Source organism: Lithobates pipiens, unplaced genomic scaffold (assembly GCF_037356315.1).
Source record: "Lithobates pipiens isolate NorthernLeopardFrog02 unplaced genomic scaffold, aLitPip1_a1.2 Scaffold_1, whole genome shotgun sequence".
NCBI lineage: Eukaryota > Metazoa > Chordata > Amphibia > Anura > Ranidae > Lithobates > Lithobates pipiens.
The window spans coordinates 127,199,682-127,219,207 of NW_027507685.1; the positions used below are offsets into that span (position 1 = coordinate 127,199,682).

Consider the following 19,526-nt stretch of genomic DNA (forward strand, 5'->3'; position numbering starts at 1 on the left):
GTATCATGTGTGGGTGTCTGAGTGTGAGTGAGTGCCCCTGTGAGTGTCAGTCAATGAGTGCCCTCCTTCAATCTCGAAACATCTCGGCTTTTATGCTACATGTGAACGTCATAACCTCACAAATTTAGAACCTTGTATGGCACACATTCATGTCTGCTAACTTCCACAATGTGCGATCCAAAACTAACTCAGAGAGTCGTATGGCGCTTGATTGACAAGCTCACATATAACACTCCATACGTGCCATAATGTGCTGTTCATATAATGTCATAACCATACATTTACATAATATGAACACATATTAGCAACTTTACATTAAGTAACTATATACTAATATGTATTAACATGACTGAGACTACTCATTTTACTTATTTTAACAAGATATAATCCACAATGTATCATTTCTTTAGTTACGTAGACACATGTCTATTTTTGTCTTCTCATGACATTCTGTACCAAGATACCATATATGTCATGCTCAAATTGGTTACATCAGAAACTTATTACTAACTCTGCTTTCGATGAGGATATGTTTCACTGAACACTTGATCAAGGTCATTCACACATACTATTTATTATGATTAATCATAAAACTAAATATGTTTTGCAAGCTTGCCATAAATATATTATAACACCTATAAGTGCCGAATTATGAATTTGGAATAATATTCTAACACCCACCAATGTACCCCCTTTCTCATCTACCCCACCACTGTAACCCCCTGCACATCTGCCCCACCACTGTACTACCCTGTACATCTGTACCACCATTGAACTTATCTGCTCATCTGCCCAACCACTGTAACACTCTTTCTCCTCTGCCCCACAACTGTACCTCCTGCACATCTGTCCATCCTCTGTTCCCCCTGCTCTTCTTCCCCACCACAGTAACCCCCTGCTCATCTGTCCCACCGTTGTACCTCCTTTCTCCTCTGCCCCAACACTGAACCCCCCTGCTCATCTTTCCCACCACTGTAATCCATTTCTCATCTGGCTCAACACTGAACCCCCCCCTCTCATATGTCCCACCACTGTACCCCCCTGCTATTCTGTCCCACTGCTGAACCCTCTTCTCATCCCTCCCACCACTGTACCTCCTGCACATCTGCCCCAACACTGTACCTCCTTTCTCTTCTGTCCCACCACTGTAGCCCCTCTGCTCATCTGCCCCATCAATGTATCCCTTTTCTCATCGGCCCCACCACTGTAACCCCCCTGCTCATTTGCCCTATCAATGTACCCCTTTTCTCATCTACCCCACCATTGTACCTCCCTGTAGATCTGCTTCACCACCATACCCCCATGCTTTTCTGTCTCACTACCGAATCAGCTTATCATCTGTCCTAACACTTAACCCATCTGCTCATCTGCCGCACCACTGTAACCCGCTTTCTCATCTGCCCCACAAATGTACCTCCTGTCTCACCTCTGTACCACCACTGTTCCCCCTGCTCTCCTGCCCCACCACTGTAACCTCCTGCTCCTCTGCTCCACCAATGCACCTCCTTTCACATCTGCCCCACTGCTGTACTGCTCTACCCCCCTGCTTTTCTGCCCCAACACTGAACCCCCCTGCTCATCTGCCCCATCACTGTACCCCCTGCTCTTCTGTCCCAATGCTGAACCCCCTTATCTCTTCCACCACTGTACCTCCCTGCTCATCTGCTCCATCACTGTACCCTCTTCTCATCTATGACATGCATGATATGCAGAGTGGTGAAAGGAAGCAGATATGAGACACATCTACCTGTCCTGGCACACTCATCCTGCTGATCCACCTCTCGCATCCATTCCCACGTGCTTGTATGTAATGTATGGGATGTATGTGATCTAAGTGATGTATGGGATGTATGTGATCTAAAGGATGTATGTGATCGAAGGGATGTATGGGATGTATGTGATCTAAGGGATGTATGTGATGTCACATACATGCATATGGGATAGATGTGCAATGATAAGCTTAGGTCAAGGGTATTTTCTGAAAGCAGTGGGCCTGTGTGCAGAATCATACGTTGGGCCCCTGCAGCTGAGAAAAAGTGGTTGGGTGTGATTCTCATTGCTCTGAATACTGGCTGTGGCTTAAAGAGACACAGAGTGTCGGGGTTCAGTAGTAAGTGACACAAAGGTTCAGGAATAATTTCAACAAAGTTCCCAGAAGCTCGACAGTAATTCCACAAACTCACCTGATTATGGTTTTCTCAATCACAGTGAAATCCCTTCTTTCTGAGATTGGTGGCAACCAAGCGAGTCATCTTCCTCTAGATGGTGGGCAGGGCTAGCAGGACTGCGATTGGCTTTAGCAGTGGCCAATGACAGTCCTCCTCCTCCTGGAAACAGGGACCCCCCCCCCCCCCCAGCAGAACTGCCCCCAATCTCTTCCCCAAGCTGATGATCGCAGCTACAGCAAAGTTAGAGAACCAACCAACATTTCCCATTGTAGCGCCGACTCTGTTTATGTTATGTTTTTGGAATTTAATGTTACACCCGAACTGCAGTTTGATTTGGGTATAATTATTCCAAATGTTCACCTCAGCATCAGTCTGACGGGACTATAGGGTGTTCAGCCTGGCCACCGGGGGCACTGTCTCTTCTGGCAGGCATGGAACCACAGTCTGGTTGGGTGCTTTAAGGTTACTTTCTCTCGGAGCCCGCCCAGTGGGAGTGTCACTCTGCTGTGCTTTCTGGGAGAGGGTACTTAAGATGCGGATGTCATGTGGTTCGGGGGTTCTGGTCCAGAAGTATGTTCTGACTCCATGGTCCTGGTCCTCCTGACCATCCCCTAGGAAGGCTATGGCCTGGGGTGCAGATCCACCCGACTTTATGTCTCGGGGCTGACTAGCCCGAGACAAGGAAACAAAAGAAAGGATTGGGTCCGGCGCCATCTCCAGTTGTGGAGAGGCCCAGCAACTTCGTAGCTATCCAGGGGAGGACTCTTCAGAAGAAGGCCACGTACGGGTTGGCTTCTTAGCAAGAGCCTGGTGAGGCTGAGGGACCTAAGTGAATCCAATCTTGTGGGTATCGCCAAACCGGCTGAAAGATCCAGGTATCACACGAGTGTTCTACAAGTTCTAGTTTCCTACATGTTCTACAACAACGTCTGTGGCAGAGACTTATTTCTACATGTTCTACAACAACGTCTGTGGCAGAGAATTGTTCCTGATTTAAGCACCTTGTTGGTTGCTAGGCCTTGGGAGAGAGGGACTATGCAACTTGAGGGAACATCCAGCTGTGAATGGCTATTCTCTGGATTTAGTCAAATTAAGAGAGTTCTTAATTATTGACTTTGACACTAAGAGTACCTGGACTTTCCTCCTAAACCTCTAATCCTATACTAAGAGACTGTTCGTTAAAGTGGTTGTAAACCCTTGCAAACCACTTTGACCTACAGTTAAGCCTCGATTAAGGCTTACCTGTAGGTCCAAGAAATATCACCTAAACCTACACGGTTTAAGAGATATTTACTAAAAGACAGTGACACACGGCACGCAGGCGCACTATCGCCGTTAGCAGCATGCCGCTGCTAACGGCGACATGCCGTTAGTGGCAGCTCCCGTGCGCATGCGCGGGAGTGACGTCATCACTGCTCCGGCACTATGAGTGGCTGAAGCAGCGATACCTGGAAGAAGATGGATGCTCCTGACTACAGGGGACAGCGGTGACATCGCTGGCTCCTGTGTCAAGTAAGTGACACATAATGGGAAACTATGTGATGCATAGTAGCCCATTATGCTTTACCTTTGCAGGGAGACAAAGAGGAAGTAAACCCATCAGGGTTTACTTCCTCTTTAACTATGTTTTTTGCAAATGAAAATCCCTTTAAGCGGATCTGTCCTCATTCTCTAAAGTTTCTGAACCATCTACCACGGGAACCCCTAGATGCAAATTGAGGCGAAGAAGGTAACGGTAAGCCCAATCAAACCAGCAGCTCCTTCGGGGGTTAGTGCTACACCATCTTTTACAATGTGCCTCTCCCTCAGTGCAAGTGCGGTGTGGGGAATTCTGAAACTGGAATGCATTAGTGTCTCACTGACACTTCCCTGCACTGCTCTGCTGATGGGGAGGGAGTCGAGTGCCGACAAAAAAATCTTCACGTGCTCGGGGTTGTCTACCCCTGCCATAAAGCAATCTGAACTACTGATAGTAGGTTGCCTTGAACCATTTGGTTACTTTTGCAATTGAAAACTGGGTTGAAAACAGTTGAATTTGTATGTATACAGCCAGTATAACCCTCCCATTGAAGTTATCCTTCCTTGCTTTGAAAACATTTATGCTATTACCTCTATTGGGGAGAAAACCCTCATCTGACTGCCTCTTTTAAAGTGACTGTGTCGCTATTGGGTTCAAAGTAAAGTAAAGCTAGCCTTTAAAACCTGATGCTGTATATCTAGCCTGTGCCTCTGCCTGTGCCTATCCGCCAGCCTGTGCCTTATATTTTCTCTGCACAGGAGACCACTGGCTGCCGCAGGAATCCAACACTTTTGGGTATATTGTATACCTGTCCCCTCTGCATGCTATGGTTTTTCCTGTCAGCTCCTACATTACAGGACATACAAGGTGGCAGAAGAAATTACAGAGGGAAAGCTGGTATTTTGCTTACCCAGAAGTGTTGGATACTTGCAGCAGCTAGGTGTTTAAAATGCAGCAGAATTTTAGGACCTTGTCCGCTGGGTCTTGAAATTCTTTGACCTTAGCTGTGTCAATTTATGCAGCACTTTACAAACTGTACATTCACATCATTACCGGGTGGTAAAATGCATGCATTATGCACATATGTAACATGTTGCAGTGCCATTCATTTTGAATAGCACCCAATGCATTTCCACAATGCACTTCAACACAGCAAAATGTACAATATGTGGTATGCTGTAAGAATATATGTAGGACATAAGCCCAGTAATCTGATAACCTTTTATCATAACCTGGACCCTCCAACCCTTTTAACAAATGACTCGACTAAAGGTGTGGAGTAAATGGCCAGCCGGCCTTTTATTAACAAAATATAAAGTTAAATAAATAACATATTTAAACTTAACCTTTAACTTCAAAATCGTTCAAATGGGTCATGTGTAGGGGAAACCACAAACCAACTGGTCACTGTGAACAACTTCTTTGAAGTTTGAACTCTTGCCTCCAGTCGGACACCCCTGACTCAAAGGCGGTACCAAACCATCACAGTAACCTACCCTTTTTTAACCCTTCCAGGTTAACCCCTCTTAACCCAGAAGTACCATAACCACCCCCATCCCATGGATGGGTATGACATTTTCCATACATGTACCTCTCTCTTCTCTTCCAGCGACCCAAAAAACTGCCTTGACTTACTGTAAGAAACCGTTTGCTTTTCCTTCACTTAAACCATAAAAGGGGCAGGTGGGTGGGAATCGCTTCCTCCATCGCACTAGACTGACATCACTTCCCTTTCCTTTCCCCTTTACATTTTGCCTGAGCGCCGCCCAGCCCCTACAGCCACTCCCCCTTTCTTAAAGCAACGACAATCCCTCTTAAGGCGGCGACTGGCAGTCCAGCACTGTTATGCCGTCCCTGCGCTAATTTCTTTTTGTTCTTTGCTCCGGGACTCTCTGTATGTCGAGGTGTATTACAACCCTATCACTTTGAATCCAAAGCAGATATAAGGCCTTGATTGGCTACATAGCATAAAACAATGTATGCCAATGTGTTTGGCTATTACAGCTTTCTTCATAGCATTGAGGCAGGCTGTAATAGCCAAAAGGCGTTAGAATTGTTTTATGCTATGTAGTCAATAAAGAGCATTATACGGGAGTATACCAGGTGGCTGGCTTCTGCTTTGCATTTTCTAAATGATGAGTTGGACATCCCAGCTTGTGCACCAGACCTCAGTAAGTATCTCTCATGTCCAGCAGTTGAGCTTGAGTACTATTTTGTCACAATCACTTTGAATAGGACCTAGAACAATGTGCCTTAACACGTAAAACCAAAAAAGTGTTGTGGCAGTGTGTTGTGAGTCAGTCCTAAAAGTTTAAAATTATGTACATGTTCACTTTATCCCCTAAATTTTGCCCTTTTGCCCTTACATGAATCCAACCTCTTACCTTAACCCTGAAACTATTCCACGATCTAACCTATAACCTCTACCTATCCCCTAAGTTTAAATCTTAAAAACTCAATTCCCCACACCCACCTGCTGGTCCCTGTGTTGTGACTGCAGAGGTAACAACACAGGGACCAGTTGGCATGGGTGCAAACCACAGAGCTGGATCACCAGTCTCCCCTTCCAGCAGTAGTGTATTTAGGTTTTTTGCTGCCCTAGGTCTGACTAAACTTGTGTACCCCCTAATTTAAATATAAACCACCCCCTTCCTGTCAAGGCCACACCCCTTGCTGTTTTTGAGTGGGGAAACTAGTTCTGAGGGGCTGGGGGGGAGGGGGGCAATGGATTCCCTTAATTAATATTATAATATTATAATTATTATAATTTCCTTGCATAGATTTCCTCTCACTTCTTGTTTGGCTATGGGTAGGAAGTGAAGGGAAATCTCTGCAATGGGACAGGGATGGTAAAAAATAAACTGACAGGGGCTATAACTGTCCCTTACTCTATCCAAAATGGAAAAAAAAAAAAGTTGTTGCCTAAAGTTCTACTTTAAGTACAAATGTCTGATAATTTTATAGAGAGGACTACGAAGATATAACCATGCCAATGGTGCAACAGAAAACATAGCACAGTGAGGAAGGTTTGTGGTCCAGGATGATAGGACAGTCAAAAGTAGAAGCAACACCCTCCACAGTTGCGGAATGCCGGCCGCCCGCATACCAGAAGCCGTGCAGCCGGTTAATGGGGGCGCTAGACTAATTTGCCTCTCAGCCTCTCAGCCCAGTCCTCCCCATAAGAATGGTACTACACTAACAGTAGTGCAAGCCGGTGGGGACTCTTTCCGTGCTGCCCTAGGCCTGGGCCTTGTCGACCTAGGCCAGGATACAGCGTTGCCTCCCAGAAGAGGTGCCGGCAAGGGATGCGAGACGGGGGAGTTTTAAACTGTTTTCAAACATATTGCAGGTTTTTAACGTTATTGAATGGGATATTGGGGTGGGATTATGGAGGACAGAATTTGTCTGGAGGTAGTCTTTAACCTAAGCATAGCCCTAAAGGTAACATTAACCTAAACTTATCTTTTTAAAGTTAACCTAATTTCTAACTGTAATGTATTTTCACAGCAAACACAATACTATCACTACTCTAACAGCAATATAACGTCTACATTTTCTTGTGCCAAAGATTTATCACTTGAGTTACATATTGCTTTTGTTTTACCAAAACTGGAGAGTGCAAAATCTGGTGTAGCTGTGCATGGTAGCCAATCAGCTTCTAACTTCAGCTTGTTCAATTAAGCTTTGACAATAAAACCTGGAAGCTGATTGATTTCTATGTAGAGCTGCACCACATTTTGCACTCTCAAGTTTAGTAAATCAACCCCATTGTTAAAGTAAAAGAAGACCATTACACACACGTGGTTGCCAGTAAACTTTTTATAAAACATTTCTTAGGAAAAATGTACACATAAGAAAGCATAGATGTGTATTTATGTGTCCTCTTCATGACCCACAGATTTAAAAAAAGGCAAGGACTAGACTGCCTAGATATCTGTTTTTTGGTTCTGGGTGAACGTTTTGGTAGAAAGGACCAGTCCCACCACAGCTTTCTGTCCAAAACAACCTCAAAAGCCTCCCAGTGACATAAGTTTGACTGGGTGAGTTGTGGAGCAGTGGAATTACCAAGGGCACAAAAATGGTTCTGAATATGTCTAGTGCTCCAAAGCAATCCGCCATTTTGATACTACCCTGTCTGGCTATAGCCTTGAGAGGGTTTTTGGAGAGATCATAGTCTGTGTTGCTCTTTTTTAGCTCAGAGCTGACGTGACACCAGAAAACAGGTGCGGCCTGTAGGTGATGGGAGGAGGTGAGTGAGGCATTCTGGGGGGACTAATCAGATGATGCGGAGGGGTGCCAGGCATCAGGTGTCCCAAAGGAGGCATCTGACCAGGTACCATGATGGGTGAAAATGGGTACATTGTTTGCTCCTCTGGGGTCATCTTGTGATTCTCATAGACACCATCTTGCGCCTGTTGCTTCTTCTTCTTCGACTTGCTGCCTACTTTGCGGTTTCTGGTCTGGATTCCATCCTTCTTCATTGCCAGGGGGCGATTCACCTGCAACAAAATGTTGAAGTCAAGAAGCTGCATCATTTAGCAACATCAAATAACAGTCCTTTAGAATGTAAACCAGTAAAAAGGCTAATAGTTTCTTTTCTTTAAAGGATCACTCCACCAAAAACTGACAATTTAGATTCCAGAACTGAAAGTAAAGTTTTATTGTGAATAGGTTCCTCACAGCTAAACCTGCCTTGGAATATTGGGTCTGAGTGAGGATAAAGCAAGCCAAATAGAAAATGCGCTGCATGTGGGGATGAGCTACAAACTCAAAATTGTCTGGTATGGGTACTAGGGTGGACCATATGCCATTTGTTACTTTGTTTATTTTTTTTGCATTGGGTCTCCCTTAGAATTCATACCAGACCTGAAGGGCCTGGTATGACTTATGGGGGAACCCCCATGCCAAACATGTATAGCCAAACTTTTTTTTTTGTTTCTTTTAGTTTTGGATAGAACAAGGAAGAGTTAAAGAGGAAATAAACCCTTCTATCGTTTTCAGTCAATGAAGCTGCCATCTTGGCCTCTAATGATTCTTCAACTGCCATAATGCTGCACATGTGATCAGTTATGAAACCAGCCATTGGATGGTTTGAAAGTTTGGTTGAGAGCACAACCAAAGTGAAAGTTATCATTTCCGGCATGCCGGGAATGTAAAGCCGCGTACACACGGGCGGACTGTCTGGCCAACTTAGTCCGCCGAAACACATTTCAGCGGACAGTCCGCTCGTGTGTGGGCTTCAGTGGACTTTTTCAGCGTGCAGTCTGGCGGACTAAGTATTTCGGAATTTCCGTAATACTGTCCGTCGGACTCGCATTTCGGCAGACAATCCGCCCGTGTGTATGCCAGTCCGCCGTACTTTTGAAATGAGCGGACTTTTCCCGCCCGGAGAAAAGTCCGCTCATTTCGAGCGGGTATCCAGGTAGGTGGGGCCCGCGAAGGAGACATCGCTGGCCCCGCCGCCTGGTATGGACTTAAAGGGGAACCCCAACGCCGAAAAAAATCGGCGTGGGCCCCCCCCCCCCAAGTCCACAACAGACCCTTGTCCGAGCACGCTACCTGGCCGGCCAGGAAAGGGGGCGAGCGAGCGCCCCCCCTCCTGAGCCGTACCAGGCCGCGTGCCCTCAACATGGGGGGTGCCTTGGGGAAGGGGGGGGCCGCGCGGCCCCCCCACCCCAAAGCACCTTGTCCCCATTTTGATGAGGACAAGGGCCTCTTCCTGACAACCCTGGCCGTTGGTTGTCGGGGTCTGCGGGCGGGGGGGCTTATCGGAATCCGGGAGCCCCCTTTAATAAGGGGGCCCCCGGATACCGGCCCCCCACCCTATGTGAATGAGTATGAGGTACAATGTACCCCTACCCATTCACCTGTAAAATAAAAGTACAAAAAAAAACACAACACACGAGATAAAATACTTTATTGCACAGCTCCGGGGGTCTTCCGTCTTCGGGGGTCTTCTCACCAGACTCCTCCGCTATCTTCTTGTGACACCGCCCCATTGTCCCTATATAAGTGGCCGCGCAGCGCTTCCCTGGCATTCCGGCCGGAGAGATCGTCGAGGCAACATCTCCCGGAGAAGAAGAAGAAGAAGAAGAATGGAAGGCGGCGGCGGCGACGGCGACAGAAGACCGGGCCACTGCCTGTAAAAGAGCTATAAGAAGGCGCGGTGGCCCGGCAGAAGAACCGAAGAGGGGGACAAGACCCCCGAGGTCGGGAGAAGAGGCCGGCGGCGAGGAAGAAAGCCGGACTCCTCTGCTAGCAAAAGAGCTACAAGAAGATAGCGGAGGAGTCCGGCGAGAAGACCCCCGAAGACGGAAGACCCCCCGGAGCTGTGCAATAAAGTATTTTATCTCGTGTGTTGTGTTTTTTTGTACTTTTATTTTACAGGTGAATGGGTAGGGGTACATTGTACTCCATACTCATTCACATAGGGTGGGGGGCCGGTATCCGGGGGCCCCCTTATTAAAGGGGGCTCCCGGATTCCGATAAGCCCCCCGCCCGCAGACCCCGACAACCAACAGCCAGGGTTGTCGGGAAGAGGCCCTTGTCCTCATCAACATGGGGACAAGGTGCTTTGGGGTGGGGGGGCGCGCGGCCCCCCCTTCCCCAAGGCACCCCCCCCATGTTGAGGGCACGCGGCCTGGTACGGCTCAGGAGGGGGGGCGCTCGCTCGCCCCCCTTTCCTGGCCGGCCGGGTAGCGTGCTCGGACAAGGGTCTGTTGTGGACTTGGGGGGGACCCCCACGCCGATTTTTTTCGGCGTTGGGGTTCCCCTTTAAGTCCATACCAGGCGGCGGGGTCAGCGACGTCTCCTTCGCGGGCCCCCGCCTACCTGGAGACGCGCTCGAAATGAGCGGACTTTCCTCCGCGTGTGTGGGCGAGTCCGTTCATTTCAAAAGTAGGGCGGATAGTATGGCGGACTTAGTACACCGTATTAGTCCGCTCAAAAAGTGGTGTGTGTGGGCAAGTCCGTTCATTCGAAAGTATGACGGACTGTCCGTCGGATTGTCTGACGGACTAAGTTGGCCAGACAGTCCGCCCCGTGTGTACGCGGCTTTAGTGTTTTTTGAAACTGGGTTTACTACTGCTTTAACCACTTGCTTACTGGGCACTTAAACCCCCCTCAGTCCCAGACCAATTTTCAGCTTTCAGCGCTGATGCACTTTGAATGACAATTGCGCGGGCATACAACACTGTACCCAAATGAAATTTCTATCATTTTTTTCCCACAAATAGAGCTTTCTTTTGGTGGTATTTAGTTACAGCTCGGAGTTTTATTTTTTGCTAAACAAACAAAAAAAGATGCAAAAAAAAAAAAAAAAAAAATCATGTTTTAATAGTTTGTTATAAAATTTTGCAAACGGGTCATTTTTCTCCTTCATTGAAGTGCGCTGATAAGGCGGCACTGATAGGCTGCATTGGTGGGCACTGATGGGCTGCATTGGTGGGCACTGATAGGCTGCATTGGTGGGCACTGATAGGCTGCACTTGTGGGCACTGATAGGCATAGTTAAGGCGGCACTAATAGGCACAGATAAGGCGGCACCGATGGGCACAGATAAGGCGGCACTGATGGGCAAAGATGGGCACAGATAAGATGGCACGGATGGGTGGCACGGATAAGTGGCACGGATGGGTGGCACGGATGGGCACTGATAGGTACCACAGATAGATGGGACTGATGGGCACTGATAGGTGGCACTGATAGGTGGCTCTGATAGGTGGCACTGCTGGGCACTGATGGGCGGCACTGCTGGGCACTGATGGGCGGCACTGCTGGGCACTGATGGGCGGCACTGGGGTGCAGCACCTTTGAGCAGATTGGGTGGCACTGTGGGTGGCACTGTGGGTGGCACTGTGGGAACTATGGGCACTGACGGGGGGCACTGACGGGGGGCACTTACTTTTGCTTTTATTTAATTTCAGGATGGCACTGCGGGAGGCAGGTGGGCACAGGCAGGTGGCAGGTGGTCCCATGTATTGATGGCCGTGATCGGGACTGATGTCCCGATCACGGCCGCCGGTGATCGGCTTTTTTTTTCTCTCCTCGCGCTGTCAGCGCGAGGAGGAATAATAGCCGATTACCGGCTCCGTTCTATCACATGATCAGCTGTCATTGGCTGACAGCTGATCACGTGATAAGGGGTCGGGATCGACCCCTTACACGGATCGGTGATCAGGCGAGTCTCACGGACTCGCCGATCACAGAGCGCGCCGCGCGCGCCCCTCAGGGGGCGCGCAGGCCGCTCGTAACCAGGACGACGTCAATAGACGTAGTCCTGGAAATCTAGGTCCGCGCTAATGCCGTCATTCGGCAATAGCGCGGTACCCAAGTGGTTAAGAGCCCTGTCAGATGTTTTTGTTTTTTTGCTGTTTTTGAACTGTTGGGGAGTTTCCATTCACTCCCTGCCCCAGAAATAAAACAGGAAGTTAGAAGAAATCTCCTAAAGTGAGGCTAGGTTCACACTGAGGAATGAAGCGGCTCACAGCAGGGGTCTGGTGTGTCTCCATTCATTGTTTCAGGTCTGATTTCAGTCAGAATTTTTGGCTGAATTTGGACTTGAAACGGACCAGAAAACGCACAGGACTCCTGTGCAATTCGCACCAGCGCCGCTCCATTGAGAGACTGTCACAATCTCCTGACATGCGAATTGGATGCAAGGAAATCTGCATCCAATTCGCAATAGTGTGAACCCAGCCTCAGACAGTTGTTCCTGAAACTGGTGTCCCCATAGGAAGATTTCCTACCCCCTCTTGTTATGAGAAAACTCTATAATGTTGGATCACTTTATGCTTCTGTGGCAACGGTCACCAGTGCAATCAGAAGGATGAATATTCTCTTGGGGAAACAGCAATAAAAACCTGACAGAGGGTTTAACCCTTCTTCAATATATCCAAATACTAAAAAAACAGGGTTTTGTCTTTACATTTATTTTAAAAATACACTAAAATGTATATTGCTGAAACAACTAAGAACAGCAATTATAACACCAAATGGTACTAAATTGTAATTAAGCACTAAAATTGGATCTGCAGCATTTTTTTTTTAACGTTATGGATAGAGTAGGGAATTAACTGCGGTCAGTTCTTTCTTGCTGTCAATGCCCCCACTGGTTAGACTTGCCCTTGCTATTTGTTGTGGTGACCAGAAGAAGGTGATGGGAAATCCTAAATTTAGTAGTTGTCACTTTGTCATGGTCCTGTTGTTTCTCCAGAAAAGGAAGCCAAGAAAATCTCATCAATGGAACACAGGTAACAAAAAAGAACCTGACAAGTTATAACCGTTTTCACTCGATCCGATATCAGAAAGAAAAGTTTGGGCTATACTCTAAAGTTTTATTCAGGTTATCAAAAGTAACGGTAATAAAAGTTCTTGGGCAGGGGGAATCAATTTCCTGCATGAAACAGAATGTTTTTATATATATATATATATATATATATATATATATATATATATATATATATATATATTTATATTTATTTATATACACATACATATATGATATGCAGAAAAAATAATAATAGTACATAAACGTGTAGATTTTAATGTGGCCCCCCCGGAAAAGTGTTGCTTGTGGCATGTGACTTCTTCCCCTTGAAAGTGAACATTGTTTCTCGTTGAATTTTTAGATTCTTACATTGTGCAGTTTGTAGTACAGCCCGCAGGCATTGCACACTGGGTCTCCGTTGGCATTCCGTCTCCACAGCGTGGTGGTGCTCGTGTGACAGTTGCTGCATTGGGTTCCAGCTCTCTTGCTGACAATCTGCAAAGTACGAATTGGTCTTTATAAATAAAACATATTTTAAGTAATTATCCTAACCAACTGTTCACACTTGCAATTGTAGCACCCTTGTCTCTAGAATAGAGCTACAAGTAAATTTAGTTATACTAGGTGGTAGCCAGCTTGGCTAATTTGTAGTGTTTAGTGGTTAAAGTGGTTGTAAAGTCAGGATGATAAAACACTGCCATCCCCTCTGTTTTAGCAAGAGCTATAGCACTATGGGGGTTATTTACGAAAGGCAAATCCACTTTTAATCCACTTGGAAGTGCAGTCGCTGTAAATTTGAGGGGAAGATCTGAAATGAGGGGAAGCTCTGCTGATTTTATCATCCAATCATGTGCAAACTAAAATACTGTTTTTTATTTTCTTTGCATGTGCTCCTCATATCTACAGCGACTGCACTTGAAAGTGCACGTGCAGTGCACTTGTAGTGCAAAATGGATTTGCCTTTCGTAAATAACCCCCTATGTGTCAGTTTTTTAACAATTCTAATTGTAAGTACCTTATCTCACAGCAATAACTAGTTGTCAGTGTCTTTCCTTTGCTTGGAAGAAGAATGCATAGGGAGGGGCTGAGATAACCCTCTGACATCAGCCAGCCAGCAGAGGAATGTCATGTGACCGCTATAAGATAAGGAATTTACTATTGGAGTTTTAAAAGAAAAAACACCTAGCAGTTAGGATCTTGATAAAACAGAGAGGATGCAGTGTATTTTTCAAAGGTATTTCAAGTGACAGGGAAGAGCAGTAGAGCTGTAGGAGACTGCACTCACACATAGGCATCGGAACTAACAGGCTAGGAGGGAGGGAGAGAGCAGAGAGGAGAGAGCAGACAGCGTGATGACAGAAGCACGTAATCTGACCACGGTATCCTGGATCAGGAGCCATGATTATCGTGGTCAGCAGAGACAGGGGGGCACAGGAACAGGCAGGATCAGCCAGGTATTTCACATCATGCAAAGGGACAAATGACATGGAACAAGCAGTGTTCTATTTAACATGCTTTAAAGGAGCAGGATATATATATATATATATATATATATATATATATATATATATATATACATATTTTTTTTGGGGGGGGGGGGGGGGGTACAAATGCTTTAACTGATATTGTGGCTTCTCCCTTTTGTCAGAAGGTGGCACTGTTGCCTTTGACATTAGAGTGATGAGCTACAGTATACTCAAGTTATGGATAAACATACTTTTGCCACCAATCATATTTTCTGTGATGCATGCTGGGAAACGCTATTTAATGGCAAGGTGATCAGGGTCAGTCTTCCTGCCCAGGGCTTCAGCCTGGGTAGATGTTTGTACAGTTCCTGGCTGCTAGGCCTGAAGCATGAGGCCTATCCTGGTGGCTGCCGGCTGCTAGAGCTGTCCAAGGCCTATCCGGGTGTTCAAGTTTATGCAGAGAAAAGCCTGCCAAAGATCCAGAAACGATTCTAGAGGGATGGAACTTTAAGGAAGCACCAGTGGTGACTCCTAATGTAGCTGGAGGCTATGAAGTGGCTGGGAGGACTTCAAGAGAGAACTCATCCAAGGGAATCAGCATATAAAGCTGTCAGTAAAGTTCAGTTACTAGAGGAGACAGCTTGTCCTACAAAGTACAGATGTGCTGGTTCAGGTTAAAGGTTCTTATTCCTGTACTGCTGTCTGCCTAGTCTCACCTATTTTTGTCTAAGGAGTCTCCCAATCTGCCTGTATCTGATCGTTATGTTCAAGAAATAAACTTCACTCCTTTTTAAGCATAAAAGTGACTGGCGCCCAATTTATTGCTTGTTTATCACCCACCATGCCCACAAACCTGTACCCTGAGAATGTATGTCAGCCATCCCTACCCCCAGTAGTCACCAGGCATGTACTGGCCATTGAGACTACAGGGAGTTTCCCGGTGGGTCTATGGCTCAGTGGGCTGGTTTCAGTAACAAAGTAATGGCTGCACGGCTTGCCCTCAACTTCACGCAGTGATGTGAGAAAGATGAGAAAAATACAGAGGAGAATACGTGAAATAATAAAAGAGGTTAGTGAGGACTCCTTATGTTGTGCTACTTATATTTTTTGCACAATTACGTATAGTTTTAGATACTGTTTTTGTGCTTGTTTGCAAAATTAAAGTGGGCTGGTCTGGATGAAGTCCAGGGCCAAATTTTTGCCCCAGTCCAGCCCTGGTAGTCACCATTGGTCTCCCGGGAAAATCGGGGTAGGCGCTACACAATAAATTAGTGAAAGTTAAAACTGGTCCTGCCCTAATATATCTCAAGCCTTCCTGTTAGTTGCCAAGACTCCTCATCACTAGGGTAATCAATAGGTTGGCTTGGCATAAGGGACCTATGCTTGGCTTTTACAGAAAAAGTTTAGATATTATGAATAATACCATTTGCCTATATATCACAGAATTCACTAGAGTGTGAAAATAGTAGTACATCTGTGTTCAGTGCCCTGTAGTGAATCCTGCACAGGAACATATCAGTGAGAACATTCGTTTGGCAAAGCACTGGTATTCTGGGATGAAAGGACACCTCCCTGGCCTGCCAAGGTCCCAGACAGTAGATAGCATGGCTTTTTATCAGCTGGAACAGATCAGATCTGTGGGAGTAGTTGGTAGACAAGCTGTCACTTGTAAACACAGAAGCCAGAGCAGGGATCAGAGGGCCTGAGGTGACTTGATAATTAAAGCGGTAGTAAACCCGCAATGTTTTTTTTTTTTTTTTTAAACCTGCAAAGCAAAAGGCATAATGAGCTAGTATGCACCGCATACTAGCTCATTATGAAATACTTACCTTAGAACGAGGCCCCGACATCTGGCCCGATCCACGCCGAGGGAGCCGACATGCTCCCTCGGCGTCTCTTCCGGGTATCGCGGCTCCGGCGCTGTGAGTGGCCGGAGCCGCGATATCGTCACTCCCGCGCATGCGCGCGGGAGATTTCAGTCCAGCCGCACGAGCGCTGCCGGATTTTCACGGAGAGAACCCCCTTGTGCGCATGCGCCGCTGCAGTCAGCGGCGCATACCGAGGGGAATATCTCCTAAACCGTACAGGTTTAGGAGATATTTTTTTTACCTACAGGTAAGCCTTATTATAGGCTTTCCTGTAGGTAAAAGTTAAAAAAATGACCATACTACCACTTTAACCTTTACTAAAAAAACTGCCTATGCAGATAAGAGGCATCTGTATATAAAACAAGCTGTGCATGTCTGATTAAAGTTGAATAGTGACCTTGCTATAGGTGTAGGCCATTTACAGTACATACCTTATGAAGATTGGCTCGAAAACTCCCAGGGCATTGCTAGGATGTTGCTAAGTGAAGTCTAGTCATTACTACTCACCTCCACCATCACAGAAGTGAGCTCTCAAATGCAGAGCTTAGAGCTACTGTATCAGAGGAGAGAGAGGGTGTGAGGGGGGTTTAATCAGAGAAAAAGCTTATTCTTGTGGTGGGGTGAGCAGTAATGACTAGGCCTCACTTTAGCAACATTCTAGTAACATTCAGTCAGGTTCAGTCATGAGGTACATAAATGGCCTACACCTATAGCAAGGGCAATATTCAACTTTAGTCAAAACTGCACAGCTTGTTTTTATCTAAAGACACTTCTTACCTTTTTTTTTTTTTTTTTTAAAGTTGTAAAGTTGAACTAACCCTTTAACCACTTAAGGACTGGAAGATTTTCCCCCTCAATGACCAGGCCATTTTTTGCAATACGGCACTGCGTCGCTTTAACTGACAATTGTGCGGACGTGCAACGCTGTACCCAAACAAAATTTACGTCCTTTTTTTCCACAAATAGGGCTTTCTTTTGGTGGTATTTGATCACTGCTGCAGTTTTTATTTTTTGTGCTATAAACAAAAAAATTGCGACAATTTTGGAAAAAAAACTATATTTTTTACTTTTTGCTATAATAATAATCCCCCAAAAAATAAAAGAAAATAAATGTATTTATCAGTTTAGGCCAATATGTATTCTTCTACATATTTTTGGTAAAAATAAGGGTATATTGATTGGTTTGCGCGAACTTTTATTTTTATTATATTTTTTTTATTTTTTACTAGTAATGGCGGTGATTAGTGGGACTGCAACATTGTGGCAGACAAAATGGACACTTTTGACACTTCAGAGTTAAAAATACCCACTGATTACTGTATAAATGTCACTGGCAGGGAAGGGGTTAACACTAGGGGGCGATCAAGGCGTTAAGTGTTCCTTATGTAGGTGTTTCTAACAGTGGGGGGAGTAGTGATGGACGAACTTCCGACGGGACGTTTCGCGAACGCGAAATGCGAACGGACCCAAACGTTCGCGAAACCGACCGTTCGCCGCGGGCCCCATTGACTTCAATGGGAGGCGAACTTTGCAAACCTTCATGTCGAATTTGCGGCCACGTGGTAATTATTAGGGGGTAAAACGTAGTCCCACCATCTGGACAATGACATAATACATGTATGAGGTGAATTTGGGATCGATAACTACAAGCATTTTTATTTTATTTGGGAAATTGTTCTAACAATTCAGGACTATGGAGCTAATGAAGGCAATGGAGGAGAGGGAAGGTCAGGGACCAGGGTAGGCAAAGAAGAGGGTGCAGGAGATGATCACCAGCAGCGTGACATACCGGAATGACACATGCACCGTGATAGAGGCATCTGACAGCAGCACCGTAATACAGAGCACTGACAGCAGCACCGTGACATACAGCGCTGACAGCAGCACCGTGACATACAGCGCTGACAGCAGCACCGTGACATACAGCGCTGACAGCAGCACCGTGACATACAGCGCTGACAGCAGCACCGTGACATACAGCGCTGACAGCAGCACCGTGACATACAGCGCTGACAGCAGCACCGTGACATACAGCGCTGACAGCAGCACCGTGACATACAGCGCTGACAGCAGCACCGTGACATACAGCGCTGACAGCAGCACCGTGACATACAGCGCTGACAGCAGCACCGTGACATACAGCACTGACAGCAGCACCGTAAGCAGCCCCAGGAGGAAGTCAGCACAGCACAGGGATGGTGTGATCCCCTCATAATAAGAACCCCCAGGAGGAAGTCAGCACAGCACAGGGATAGTGTGATCCCTTCATAATAAGAACCCCCAGGAGGAAGTCAGCACAGCACAGGGATATCATAAGCAGCCCCAGTAGAAATATGACACCGCTCAACCTCTTCAAAGAGGAGGGTAGGGGCATATAGTACGGTGTGCTTTTTTGGGTCAAGGAAGTGAGCCAAATGAATTAAGAAGGTCTGTGTGCTTGATTAAAAAAATAGTTTATAGACATATACATGGTCTACTGGTCACATGTGTTGAATTCCTCCGAGATCCATGCCTCATTCATTTTTAGAAATGTGAGGTAGTTAACACTGTGGTGAGCTAGGCGAGTACGCTTATCGGTCACAATCCCCCCTGCTGCGCTGAACGTCCTTTCGGACAGGACACTGGATGAGGGGCAAGCCAACAGTTCGATTGCAAATTGGGCAAGCTCTGGCCAGAGGTCAAGCCTGCCCACCCAGTAGTCTAGGGGTTCATCACTCCTCAGAGCGTCCACATCGGCCGTTAACCCAATGTAGTCGGACACCTGACGGTCTAGGCGTTCCCTGATGCTGGATCCGGATGACACCTGTCGATGGGTCGGCTGAAAGAATGACCTCATATCCGAAGTCACCAACACATCTTCAAACCGGCCTCTTCTTGCAGGCGCTGTTGGATTGGTACCCGCAAATCCTTCTCTGGGAGTGGGAATTGCTCCTCTGCCAGCGCACGCAAAAGCAGAATGCAGCATTTCTCGAAGCAAGGCCTGGAAGTGCTGCATTCTGACAGCCCTCTGCGACGGCGGTAACATTTCCGCCATTTTGTGTTTGTACCGGGGGTCTAAGTACGTTGCCACCCAGTACTGGTCCTTGACCCTCATGCTTTTTATACGGGGGTCCCTATTAAAACACTGGAGCATGAAGGCCCCCATTTGCACTAAAGTGGAAGCGGTGTGGTGGCCTGGCTCCTGCTCATCATCCAGGATAATGTCGTCCTCTTCATTCTCCTCTCCCCATCCTCGCA

General features: G+C 46.5%; 1 protein-coding gene across 1 annotated transcript in view; it reads right to left on the bottom strand.

The window, feature by feature from the left end:
- Positions 1-7,491: 7,491 nt before the first annotated feature.
- GATA1 (GATA binding protein 1) overlaps positions 7,492-19,526 on the bottom strand; it is an 80,875-nt gene continuing 68,840 nt past the window's right edge. The window contains exons 5-6 of the mRNA XM_077476325.1: positions 13,325-13,450; positions 7,492-8,186 (exon numbers count right to left, since the gene is read on the bottom strand). Coding sequence (XP_077332451.1) covers positions 7,878-8,186; positions 13,325-13,450 — 435 coding nt within the window. The 3' untranslated portion in view covers positions 7,492-7,877. The remainder of the gene's footprint in view (positions 8,187-13,324; positions 13,451-19,526) is intronic.